At 40.0% G+C, this 14,350-nt stretch overlaps 1 protein-coding gene across 3 annotated transcripts in view; it reads left to right on the forward strand.

Moving 5' to 3' along the window:
- SHF (Src homology 2 domain containing F) overlaps nt 1–14,350 on the forward strand; it is a 427,205-nt gene that overhangs the window by 328,678 nt on the left and 84,177 nt on the right. For all 3 annotated transcript variants that reach the window (XM_069765812.1, XM_069765810.1, XM_069765811.1), the window contains one exon: nt 7,662–7,781. In XM_069765812.1, the coding sequence (XP_069621913.1) occupies nt 7,662–7,781 (120 nt within the window). The remainder of the gene's footprint in view (nt 1–7,661; nt 7,782–14,350) is intronic.

The raw sequence follows: 14,350 nt of genomic DNA on the forward strand, positions 1-14,350 counted from the left end.
ATCAGAGGTCAAGACTTGAACCTCCTATTCATTCAAGCTGGAGCTACAGATCCCTGATCTTGGGGTTCTAAGGTCAAGATCTTGAGATTGAAAGGTACTCAGCGGTCATACCCCTATTGATCAGGAAGTTATTGCCTTTCTTATGAGTTGGGAATAGCTAGTTATGCTGGGACTAACGTTTGAAAGGGGCTGTACCAAGTTTTGAAGTTATCCCAATCAATAATGAATGAAGGTAAGGTGGGCATACTGAGCCTCTGCTCTCTTCAGACAGGCTTCTGTAGAGCCCCCTACTTTGGATTTGTGGTGATCCCCCTCAATCCCTCTCCTCCCCTCGAAGTTAATACCTATCCTATGGATAGTTACATAGTTAGTAATGCCGAAAAAAGACATTTGTCCATCCAGTTCAGCCTATATTCCATCATAATAAATCCCCAGATCTACGTCCTTCTACAGAACCTAATAATTGATAGTTACATAGTTGATAGTGGATGCCTTTAAAACTTGGTGTGACCCGTTTAAAACACTTCTACTCAAAGATGTCTTTTTTTGGCAGTGGTTTCATATTTTTATCAAATTTGTGAATTTTATTTGTATTACGACTTTTTACAAACAATCTTTAGCATTATAAACTTTACATTCCTACGCATAGTAGCAGAAGTGTACATTTTTGTTTTTTCTTACATTTTTACTTCACTCTGTTGTGGAGATACAGGTTGCCGAAAATTCTGGCCTCAACTTTATGAAATTGGGCTTTTTATTTTGATCAGCTCTACGGGCATACACTGTAAACTCACTTGTAGATTCCCACAATTTTGACCAAAATCCAAAATGGAATGCTCATAGAGAAGGTCAGTGTTCTGCTATTAGATCGAGGTGACAACGCCTCTCTAACTGCGCTAACAATAATACTTGCCCATAGTGGATTTGCCAACCTCTGCTGTTTCTGCGGTGCTCCTCACTCTGATGCTACTGCCCACATCTTCTCCTAGGCTGTGCTGGGGTCTCTACTCTCTGGTAGCTGCGTGCATATGCACAGGGTATTTATTTCAAAAGATTGTCCTTCATAGGCCATGTTCACACAGTGCGTTTTTTTCTGCGGAACCGCAGCGTTTTTGCCGCTGCGGTTCCGCAGCTGTTTTCCATGCAGGGTACAGTACAATGTACCCTATGGAAAACAGGAACCACTGTGCACACGATCCTGAAATTCAGAAAAAAAGCCGCGCTGAATAGCTGCGGGAAAAAAGAAGTACCATGTCACTTCTTTTTTCGGAGCCGCAGCGGTTCTGCACCCATAGACCTCCATTGTGAGGTCAAACCCGCAGTAAAACCCGCAGATCAAAAATATATCTGCGGGTTTTATTGCGGTTTGTGGTGCCAAACCGCTGCAGCAGGAAGTGCAGGGAAGCGGGCGGAAGTGCGTGGGCGGAGTGTGGCTGCCCCGATCCCACCCCCCCATGCTCCGATGCCCCCCCCGTGCTCCGATGCCCCCCCGTGCTCCGATGCCCCCCCGTGCTCCGATGCCCCCCCCCGTGTCCTAATCTCCCCCCTTATACTTACCCGGCCTCCCGGTGTCCGGCCGTCTTCTCCCTGGGCGCCGCCATCTTGCAAAATGGCGGGCGCATGCGCAGTGCGCCCGCCGAATCTGCCGGACGGCAGATTCGTTCCAAAGTGCATTTTGATCACTGAGATAGGTTATATCTCAGTGATCAAAATAAAAAAAATAGTAAATGACACCCCCCCCCCTTTGTCACCCCCATAGGTAGGGACAATAAAAAAATTAAAAAAATTTTTTTTTTCCACTAAGGTTAGAATAGGGTTAGGGGTAGGGTTAGGGTTAGGGGTAGGGTTAGGGTATTTTCAGCCATTTTAACCCTAAAAAACTTCCTAGAAAACACACAGACTCTGCATAGAAAACTGCATAAAAAAACGCATAAAAAAACGCATCAAAAAAGCACCAAAAAAAGGACCTGCGTTTTCTGCAAAGAGCTGTGGTTTTTAGTCCTGAAAAAAAGGATGGAAATCAGGAACGTGTGAACATACCCATAAACTTTACAGCTCAAGCCTTTCTTCAGCCCAAATGAATAACAAAACAGTCCTTTTTCTGGGTAAGGCAAAGTATATCAAAACGTTCTCACCAACCTGATATTACAGGCACTTCTCATTCTAGAACATAGAGTTATCCACCATGAACAGACTTCCTCTAGCTCCAATACAACACACCATGCTGAGCGAACCTATCTGCCTGTTATTGGGCATGTAAGACTCGGAATGGAGTATGGGAGCGACCTTTACCACCCAGGAGCTTTTGGTTGTTCTTAAATCCCAGAGCATAAATCCAGTCAAATAAAAATCCTCTCAGGATCCGGTTCCGGCCTGTTACTGGTACAGGCTTCATGGGACTTGCATTACCGCCTTGGTGGTACATACCTGCCATCCAGAACCTTACCTCCTACTTTTTTACTGCTTTAGTACCAGCAAGTGTTGAGAAGGAGGCGATTTAAGCATATTTGCATGAGACTTCATCTATCTCATGTGATCACACTTGGATTGGAGGCAGGAGCAGCATTAGAGTGAGGACAGAAAACCTAGTACAGGTAATACTTATTACTGTTAATGCAATTAGGAAGTTTTGTTAAGCATGGTCACATGAGACGGACACATGGTACAGTTCTGACCTTCTCCATGGGCGTCCCATTCTGGTCAGAGCTGTGGGCTTATTATTTTTTATCCCTATGGAGTGGAGAAAAAAAATCAGTATTTCTCCTATTATGTAGTTTAGTTTTTATTTGACAAAATGAGAACTTAGTCAACAAGGCTGTATCAAAATAACATTTTTTTATTAAAGATACATTAAAATTATGAGTTATGGTTCAGTAGATGATTACAGGCAATAGTGTGCAGGAACGTAGATAAAAATATATATTTTTTTATTTCTGCTATGTGGAGCTATGTACTGTTTATAATGCTAAATTTTGAGATAGCTCCTCTATAATATGGATATGTCTTATTAAGATTCAATCAGTTAATAACATGCCCTATTCCCGAATCTATTAACAAATCTCATGATGTATTTGAATTTCATGTGTCTTCTATCATGACCATGAATCTTTAGAGACATGAGGCAGTAGAGATTTACAAAGAAGATAACTCTCCTCATTTTCAAGCCACATTACAATGTTATTAAAAATAATGGAATAATATATATATATACACACACAAGTGCTTGTCACTAAATTAGAATATAATCAAAAAGTTAATGTATTTCAGTTCTTCAATACAAAAAGTGGAAAATCATATATTATGTAGAGTCATTACAAACATACTGATCTATTTCAAGTGTTCATTTCTGTTAATGTTGATTATGGCTTACAGCCAATGAAAACCCAAAAGTCATTATCTCAGTAAATTATAATAATTAACAAAAAAAAATCTGCAAAGGCTTCCTAAACGTTTAAAAAGGTCCCTTAGTCTTTTTCAGGAGGCTCCACAATCATGGGGAAGACTGCTCACTTGACAGATGTCCAGAAGGCAGTCAATGAGACACTCCACAAGGACATATGCAAATTGTCTCTTTGGAGAGGAAGAGGACTAGAACTCTAGTGCCACCTATTGGAAGTAGCAATACTAACAGTCAATGTCGACCCTTTAACAAGCCTTGTCACATGACTTAAGATAATAACCAAACCAGAATCTCAATTTGCAGACACTGTGTTTTGGGGTACTGGCCCTCGTCAGTGCAAAGTGGAGATCTGGTTTGGCTAATTGAGAGGCGTCTGACCGGGATCCAAGAAGTATCATTTCTCCTTGCGGAGAGTGACATGATAAGCATGTCGAGGTGAGGAGACTTAAAGCCGCAATGCTGCTCTGGGAAATATGCAGATTGTCTCTTCAGAGAGGAAGAGGACAAGAACTCTAGTGCCATCTAATGGAAGTAGCAATCCTAACAGTTAATGTCGACCCTTTAATGAGCCTTGTCACATGACTTAGGATAATAACTAGATCTCCACTTTGCACTGACGAGGGTCAGTACCCCGAAACACAGTGTCTGCAAATTGAGATTTGCGGCTTTGTCTCACCTCGACATGCTTATCATGTCACTCTCCGCAAGGAGAAACGATACTTCTTGGATCCACAAGGAGAGTAAGCCAGAAAAGATCATTGCTAAAGAAGCTGGCTGTTCACAGAGTGATATTTCCAAGCATATTAAGGGAAAGTTAGGCGGAAGGAAAAAGTGTGGTAGAAAGAGGTGCACAAGTAATCGGGATAACCGCAGCCTTGGAAGGATTGTTAAGAAAAGGCCATTCAAAAATATTGGGGAGATTTACAAGGAGTGGGCTGCTGCTGGAGTCATTGATTCAAGAGCCACCACACACAGACATATCCAGGACATGGGGTACAAGTGTTGCATTCCTTGTGTCCAGGCACTCATGACCAATAGACAACACCAGAAACGTCTTACCTGGGCCAAGGAGAAAAAGAACTGGACTGTTGCTCAGTGGTCCAAGGTGTTGTTTTCAGATGAAAGTAAATTTTGCATTTCATTTGGAAATCAAGGTCCCAGAGTCTGGAGGAAGAGTGGAGAGGCCACAACCCAAGCTGCTTGAGGTCTAGTGTGAAGTTTCCACAATCAGTGATGGTTTGGGGAGCCATGTCATCTGCTGGTGGAGGTCCACTGTGTTTTATCAAGACCAAAGTCAGCGCAGCCGTCAACCAGGAAATTTTAGAGCACTTCATGCTTCCCTCTGCCGACAAACTTTTCAGAGATGGAAATTTCATTCTCCAGCAGGACTTAACACCTGTCCACACTGCTAAAAATACCAATACCTGGTTTAAAAACCACAGTATCACTGTGCTTGATTGGCCACCAAATTCACCTGACCTGAACCACATAGAGAATCTATGGGATATTGCCAAGAGGAAGATGAGACACAAGGCCCAACAATGCAGACGAGCTGAAGGCTGCTATCAAAGCAACCTGGGCTTCCATAACACCTCAGCAGTGCCACAGGCTAATCGCCTCCATGCCACGCCACAGTGATGCAGTCATTGATGCAAAAGGAGCCTCGACCAAGTATTGAGTGCATTTACTGAACATACATTTCAGTAAGCCAACTTTTCGGATTTTCAAATCATTTTTCAAGCTGGTGTTATAAAATATTCTAATTTACTGAGATAATGACTTTTGTGTTGTCATTGGCTGTAAGCCATAATCATAAACATTAACAGAAATAAACACTTGAAATAGATCACTCTGTCTGAGGTGTCTTTTTTCTAAGCTAATCAAGCCCAACTTTCAACCTCTCCTCATATGAGGCCTTCCATCCCTTGTAGTAATCTTGTTGCTCGTTGTTTAACTGACTAACTTCTGAATATCCTTTTTTAAAATGTGGAGCCAAAAACTGGATCCTAAATTCTAGATGTGGCCTCACCAGTGATTTATAAAGGGGTAATAATACGTTGGGATTGCGGAATTTTATCTTTTTTTATACATCCTAAAATCTTGTTTGCTTTTGCAGCTGCTGCTTGACATTGAGTACTGCTGCTCAGTTTACTTGTAACCAAAATACCCAAGTTCTTCTGTTCTGTAGTCCCAAGTATGGTCCCATATAATGTATATGCAGCAATAGGGTTACTCAGTCCTAGGTGCATTACTTTACATTTATCTAAATTTAATCTCATTTGCCAGGTGTTTGCCCATTTAGCCATCTTATTCAGATTCTTTTGCAATATTGTAATGTCAATGTCAGATTTTAATATCCTACATAGTTTTCTGTCATCAGTAAAGACTGACACTTTACTCTCAATCCCATCCACAAAGTCATTTAATAAAGAGGTTAAAAAGAATCAGATCTAGCACAGATCCCTGCGGTACCCCACTCCTGACTATATCCCATTTAGAGAACGTACCATTTATGTCAACTCTTTGTTTCCAGTCAAAGCAAATAAACTAATACAAATGCAAATATGAGGTAGAAATATCTAAGGTTCCTTTAATCTGAATCGGTCAGCAGTTTTTTTCCACCTAATCTAAGTGCACCATAATGTAGAGGCAGACACCTGATTCGAGCAATATGTCACTTACTGGGCTGCTTAGTGTGGTTTTGATAAAATTGGTTTGATCAGCAGGAGATTATCATTAGAGGACTAGTAAACCTGCTGTCGGAAAGTCAAGCATATTCATGAGCTCTGTATAACCCCGCCCCCACCATGGATAGCTTTCGGTGTACACTGTGCATAGGCAGAAAACTGCCAATCAGTGTTTTATGTTTATACAGAGTTCATCATTCAGATAACTGTTAGATCTGCAGCAGATAAAAAAGTGCTCTTATCAAAACAGCAGAAAGTAGCTCAATAAGTGACACATCACTGGAATAAGGATCTCTGCCCCTAGACCACAGGTTGGGTAGCAAAAACTTGGTGACAGATTCCCATAAAGTTACAGATGAGAGATTGACACTATATTTATGTTTTTTAATCTTTGCTTTAGAACTCTTGATAACCCACCAGCACAGGATTGATACCTTGCATTTTTGCCAGAATGGGGCATATAGTCCCACTTGTGACACTTGAAAACTCTTGTACATTATAGTTTTAGGTTCAGAGGAGAATTCTTGGTGTTTAAGGTTGTTGTTATGCTGCATTGGCAGAAACTATGGTCAAGATTATCGTAGATTAAAGGAGATTTAGGGCCGATTACACATGTAGATGATGGTTAAGATTTGAACGTTTGTGACCCATCGTTCACGATCGTTGTGTACTGTAAACTGGTCGAGTGACTTTCTGAACGATAAGTCCAACAATACTTATTCATCGTGCGTTGAAATAATTTATGCAAGCAAAAGAATTATAATAATTGTTCCTTCATTGATTATGCAAAGAAAATGGAAATTGCCTCTGCTTAAGAATATTAAACAATGACACATTAATAATTTATTACACTTTTATCATCAAATGTAAATAATTGCCTCCTATTCTGTGCAGATTGTATATTCCGATCATATTGCCTATCGCCTACAGAATGATCTACTTGTGTAAATGGCCCTTCTAGTTGTGATGCGAGAGTTTAGGTATAAGGACTGCCGAGGTCAGATATTAGGGGAGGTCTTCATGATGCCCCCAATGGGGCTGAGGCAGTCTTTTGACATAAGAGGGTGCTGTTAAAGGAAAAAGCGCAGGTTTTTGTAATATAACCTCTAAAAATATATTATTCTACTATCTTTGAAGAAGTGGAAAGTGCATTTGTTTTTTTAACATTGACTCGGTACGGAGAGCACAGATATCCCAATGATTAAAATGAAATCTCGCCTTTGAGATACATTAAAGATTAGTTTGATCTTTCAGTAATACATTTAACGGCTATGAATTAAGAGGGCGACTGGAATACTGTGGATAATTCTGAGGGTTGTGCCCAAATATAAATAACTAGAAAAACACATTATTAAAAAAAATCCACATATGGAGATATTGAAGCCTGTAAAGCGGTGGTATAATAATATAATACATTATTATGTTATAATTTGATTACAAAGAGAGTGTAGAATAATTTATCATACGTTTTGGATGAAAATGAGAAAATTAGAAGTTTTAGGAAAATGGAAGCCGTCGTCATAACGCAAAGGTATAAATCTATTATTGTGTTTAATGATTGGATTCCCCTGCAGCTGGTACCATGGTGCAATCAGCCGCACAGATGCAGAGAGTCTCCTGAGGCTGTGTAAAGAAGCAAGTTACCTGGTGCGAAACGGCGAGACCAGCAAGATTGACTTTTCCTTATCACTGAAGTAGGTGCCGCATTTTCTATTGAAACAAGGGAATACTGGCGGATTGTGCCGGAAAAAAACTGGTTGATTTTGTTATTTAATATCACTTTTATTATTTTTTACGTGACAGGGTTTTGTATAATAACAGTGCTGTAAATCAATAATTCTGTTAACATGAGTGACGTGTTCTGAACGTATAAAATATATAAACTATTAACCAACAGATATGGGGTTAATCTACAGATTATTAATTGCATTATCAACTTAGCCTATGGGGAGAAAATGAACTTTATTTCCACGCAGCATTTGGGTTTTAGTCACGGGGCAGCGCTGGTGCCGGTTCGGTCTCCGCTCTGTATAGAGCAACAGCGGTAACCGCGCTCCCGGCACCGACTGACACTGGCTTTGCATTGGGTTGTGCTGTTAGTCGGGGACGCGGTTACACCCACCGCTCTGCGTACTCAGAGTGGTGACTGAAACAGCGCTGTCCCCGTGACTGAAGCCAAAGCACTGCTGGGAGAATAAAGTTCATTTTCTTCCCACAGCATTCTGCTAAGTTCAGGCACATTAAAACGCTATTAACCTACAGATTAACCACATATCTGCAGGTTAATAGTGTTTTTTTCTGGTGACAGGTTCCCTTTATGTACAGTGGGGAAAATACTTAATTTGATACACTGCCGATTTTGTAAGTTTTCCCACCTACAAAGAATGGAGACGTCTGTAATTTTTATCTTTGGTACACTTCAACTGTGAGAGACAGAATCTAAAAATAAAACTCAGAAACTCACATTGTCTGATTTTTAACAAATTGCATTTTATTGCATGAAATAAGTATTTGATCACCTACCAACCAGCAAGAATTCTAGCTCTTACAGGCCTGTTAGAGTAGAAGGACTTCTTCAAGAAAACTCTCAAATCTACTCACCATATTTGGAGGAAGAAGAAGAATGAGTACAACCCCAAAAACACTGCCCCAACCATGAAGCATGGTGGGGAGCTTTTCTGCAAAGACGACAGGATGACTGCACCGTATTAAAGGGAGGATGGATGATGCCATGTATCGCAAGATTTTGGCCAACAACCTCCTTCCCTCACTAAGAGCATGTCCAGAAAAAAATAGAGTAAAGTTGCCAACCCTGCTAACTCTGAACCACAGCTTGTGGAAATGTAAACTTGATTGAGACCTCCTGAAATCTCATGCCCATTAATTGTATCCAACCTTATTCTTGTACACTTTGCAATATGTGCTCCAGACTACTCCTGTTTTCAATTTCTGAAACTGATAAAATCTATCTAAAGTCTCCTGCTGTTCCTCGGTTTCAGACAATCCTTACTTGTTAGAAGGGTCGCATAATCCTTGGTCTGTCGTAAATTGTACCAACGTTCAGAACGGTGTCCATTGTCTATTGACAGTGAGCTGCTTATCAGAGAAGGTGGTGGTCGGTGTAGCAAGCATGTGAGTTGTGGTCAAGCAGTGAAAATCTCCTGGTGATAAAACCTTCATTGAACACAAACAGCACACAGTCTGATAAGTGACACATAGGTGAAATCAGTGTTTCAACTGCTATCTCTTGCTGACTTTACATTACATAGCAAAAACCTGCTGACAGATTACCTTTATTAACGGAGATGGGTCTGTTTAAAATGGGAAATAAAGTACTTAAACCAGGCACATATAAGCTTTTAACGCTGTCGTTCATATATATTAGACAGCCAGAAATGAGGAATCAAAAGCTACATCTCGTGTGCTTATTACTGTTGATTTTGTAAAGTGTACATGGCTTATTTTTTATACTATCTCTGCTTGGTGAGTGCGTTGATTGCTTTTATGCTGTGTACTTTAACTAATTAATTATTTTGCCTATTGCTTGCTCTCCCTCATGCTTTCTCTAAAATGCTAAAACACAGAGCCTGCAGCTTCATTTCTCTCCTCCCTGTCTAGTAATTATTCATTTCATACATTTAACGAAATCTGGAAGGGAATTGGGAACTATAGATTACTGGAGCATTAGGTCTTACTTCCCCTTGATAAGACATTTACAGAATGTTGCGTATTTATTAGGGATGAGCAAGCGCCAAAATGCTTAGATGCTCGTTACTCAAACCAAGCAATTCCTAATGCTCAGGTGCTCGTTTCAAGTACATTAGGAGTCCATGTGAAATTCAAGCATTTTTCTGGAAGACCCTACAAGTAGGGCGGGGGGGCATTGAAAATGTTGAAATGGATGGAAAATGTGCTGAATGGAAGGAGAACAGCATGGAGAAGACACCTGGAAGCAGCTTTGACTCCCAGATCACCGATGAGAGCAATTGTGTCACACTTTTACTCCACTTTAACGAGTGACAATAAAACTTTCAAAAGCGACAGAAATTGGAGTTTACAGCAAAAAAAAATGTTAAGAAACATTCTTTCCTGTATCATGACTTGTACATAAAGAAAAATTTTAAAAGTATTTAAAAAACAAGAATTTAAGTCAAAATTGAATTTTATAGTTTTTATAAAATTATTAGACAATTGAAAAGTTCACTGTAATTTATGAAGGAACCAAGAAATGTCAAAAATTATATTGAAAGGGGACTCAGATACACCCTGTAATAGACCTAAAATGAGGGCCTCATTTACAAATTGCCATGTAGTGATACTCGTTGACTATTAAAGGCTTTGCACTAAGTGAAAACCCTGCCAAAAATTACAAGCAAAGTCATCCATACACTCTTGAAGTCACTAAATGTAGTACCTCATTCAAATATTGTGAATAAAGTGTAGCTGTGGTACTTCTACAGTCTTTAAGGTCTGCACTAAGTACAAAGCTAGAAAAATAAGGTCATCACGTCATCCATAGACCCATGAAGGCAACAAATAGAGGGCCTCATTCAAATATTTTGACAGTGTAGTTGATGTACTCCTACACTCATAAAGGTTTTGCTCAAAGTGCAAAGCCAGGAGAAAATGATAAGTAGAGTAATATAGTAATCCTCTTTAGGTGTCCTCTTGCTGGGGGACTGCCTCTTCCTGCTTCCTGGAGCCCGATTCCTAGGTGCCTGGGCTGTATTTGACCCAGCACTGGGTAGTACCGTAGCCTCCGACGTATAGAAATGTGTTACCTGGATAGGAGGTGGGGATCCCCAAGGACAGTTTGATCTCTCAGGGATGATAGCCTCGAGGAGCTTCTCCAAGGCCTGATCATTTTGCAATAAGGGTTCATCCTGCTCCCTTCCTTCTCGGATTACACCCACTACATTCCAGTGTTGTTGCCCCTCTATTTGGAGGAATGTGATCCTGGTTCCAGCCATCAGCTCTTTCAGCCTTCAAGGAAAGCGTTCCATCTCTACTGCCCGCTGGTATGGAACCTGCTTGTATGGAATCCCATCTCTGCTGCCGGGATGCCAACTCTCAGTACCCTGTGGCTAGCAGACCTGCTAGAATGTCTCCAGCCTCCTCTCTTCTGATCAACCTAGGCCCAGAAGTCCGCTCACCAGTTGTTGGATCCTGGCTCTACCATCCAAAGTCCACAAGAATCCCAGCAGTGAAGGTTGCTGCCTGGGTTCGGGCCTGGGTGGTTCCGGGAAAATGGCTGGTTCCGGGAAAATGGCTGGTTCTGGACCATAGGATAATGACAACTCAGCTTAGTCTGGCTCTGATATTCCTCCGGTCAGTCCTTCTGGAGTCTCATGGGATTCTGCCATCTTTGTCACCTTGTTGCCCACTAAACATGTTACACTGTATGGATTACTAATTTAATCCAAAAAAATGTAGAACTATTTTTGGAGGTTTATATACCACCGTAATGTAACACTAACCGTGCTAAACTCTATGGATGAGTAATTGAATATAGAAACATTTAATATCGCTTTTTGGAGTGTTATATACCACTGAAATGTAAGACAAAGCATGTAATGCTCTATGGATGACAATATAGTAATTTTTTTCACCCCAACAAAAAATATGGTCACGTGCAGCAGCTATATATATATATATATATATTTAGCAACGGACTGCAAACCCCTAATCCCTGCCTGGAGGCTGTATTCCGTCACTCTAAATATTCTTGCAAAACACTACATAAGCCCTTAGAAGGACTGTTAGTATGATGGTTCAGCATCAGCACCAGTATCAACACTAGATGACTTTGATTCGTTAAACTCTGCACACACAGGCCTGAATAACTGCTTTCTCCATCCAATCACAACTGTCCCCGAGCTGTGCAATGATGTCTGTGTGACAAGCTTTGGGGCGCCTGTCTTTTTATAACCTCTGATGAGGTAATGCTGCCAGCCAATCACAGTAATGCCACTACTAAGATGGCTATGGCATTACAGTGACTTGCAGGCAATCCCTGCATGTTTGTTGGCTGTTGAATCTGGGCAGGGATTCAAGCTTCAAATCCGAGCACCAGCCAATGCTCATCTAGAGCCGAGCACATCTGAGCACCCAGATACTCTAGTGAAATCCGAGTATCACCGAGCATGTTTGCTTATTGCTAGTATTTATGTTTACCACCGATTATTTAAAAGTATGAGATGATCTCAGAAACTAACATTGGTCTGGAAAGAACTTATTTCTCATCCTTTTGAGTTTCAATAAAAATCAATGCACCTAGTGGTGGACATAACTTCATAAAAATAAATGTAGGGCTTGGTTATTATTTACAGGCTAGAATAAATGTCTTTGTGATGAAACGTTATAATTTTTGACTTAATAGCTATTCTCTACAACAGAGGTGGAGAATATAAGGCACGTGGGCCACTTACGGCCCACGAGGACCTTTTCTGAGGCCCCTGGGCTAATTCATGGGGACCACAGTGCTTGGGCCGGCAGCTGTGTTTTTATGGCCAACGGCTTAAAAATCTAAATGGCCCTTGGCAGAAAGAAGGTTCCTGCACCTACTCTACAGCATGAATCTCTATCGTCTACAGCTAGAGACAAATATGATCAATGTGACATTTTCCTGGAGTCTTTTGAGAGTTTTTACGCAATTCTAATTGCCATGTCAGATTCAGTTTTCTTTTTTTTTTCTACCTAAATTATTATTTTTGACCAATGTAGATTGAATAATGCTTGTTTTCTGCATACAGCCTTCACTGTTCTTCACAGTATGTGAAAATGATACTTTGATCATTTCCATCCTAAACTATATTTCACAAAGAATATTTTTATTGTAAGCGGTCAACATTGGCCACATTCTTTTAGCATTTTCTGTCTATTCTTGTTAATCAGGTATTTATTTTGCCAAGCTCTAAAATTAAAAGGATTTTGTCCAGCTGCTTAAAGGTTTCATTTGCTCTTTTATCTGCTGCAAATAGCTTTGTAGCAGCATGGTGACCCTTTGGGGCCAGGGTAAATTACTGGCATCCATTAAGAAACAGCAGTCTTACTAAATAGTATGTGCAGTAAATGGACAAAATAACATAATAAATTGGTGGTCATGTCCAGTAATGGAGAGTCAGTAATGCATGTACATATGTTATGTTATAAGCAGTCATTATCTATTTTTCCATTACCATAGAAAAAAATTTGATTGATTCAACATGACCATTTACATTTCATTTTAAGTCTTCAAAAAAAGTCCTAAAGTATGATTTAGTCTTTTTTATTTTATTTTAACCTTAAAAATCTTTACTATAGATAACCAAATCTTTTCAAATTCGACAAGTTTGACAATTTTTTCAAAACCTTAGATCCGCAGGAAGCCAATTTGCTGCAAATTGTAATACCTCAAAATTTCCCATTGCCCTGAAAACATATGTGTAACCCTCTGACGTCTCCTAGGACTATATTCAACTAAACAATCAATAATAACTAAAACTTTTTCTTTTATTTAGCTTTAGTGTTTTGGCGGAAATTCTTTTTTGTTTTCCTTTTACTTACAGTATTATGGTCATTTCTTGTACTACAAACTTTTGCAAAGGTAGATTGATTTCCTGCGTTATAGACCACCTTCCATATGCTTCCATATTAAATTGCAGACATGCATAGGTACAATGGAATCCCACACGTTTTTATAGATGATATAAACTATAAACTAAACAAAAATCATGTTTTAGAAAAAGCAGATATATTATGGCACTTTTATAGTACATATCTACAATATACATGTATGCTGACTTTTTTAAAAATAATTTGTGGAAAATGTATAAGATAAAAAATGTATGAAATTTAATCCATGTATAGTAGAGATGAGCAAATAGATTAGATGTGAATTTAATGCATGTTGAAATTTTAGGAAATTTGGTGAACCCGGTAAATTGAAACAGTTTGCGATTCGTTTCGTTAAAATCGCTAAAACAATGCCCATCACAAAACAGTAGATTGCATGAGCCAAAGGTGCTCAAAGGACCTCAGGCTTGACCACGCCGCTTCCCCATTTTGTAGGGAGTCTGAATAGTGATAGCAATTCACAACTCACAGCTTTGTGATAGAGATAAGGAAAGAAAGATATTTAAAACACTTCAAGGGGTTGTCCACTAGTAGGACAACCCCTTCTTGATCAAAATGTTTGGCCCCCATGAAATAAGAAAGCCTATACTCACCTCCTGTGCTGGCGCTGTCCCTGACTCTCGTGCAGTTATTGTCACGTGGGTGCCCG

Source organism: Ranitomeya imitator, chromosome 4 (assembly GCF_032444005.1).
Source record: "Ranitomeya imitator isolate aRanImi1 chromosome 4, aRanImi1.pri, whole genome shotgun sequence".
Taxonomy (NCBI): Eukaryota; Metazoa; Chordata; class Amphibia; order Anura; family Dendrobatidae; genus Ranitomeya; species Ranitomeya imitator.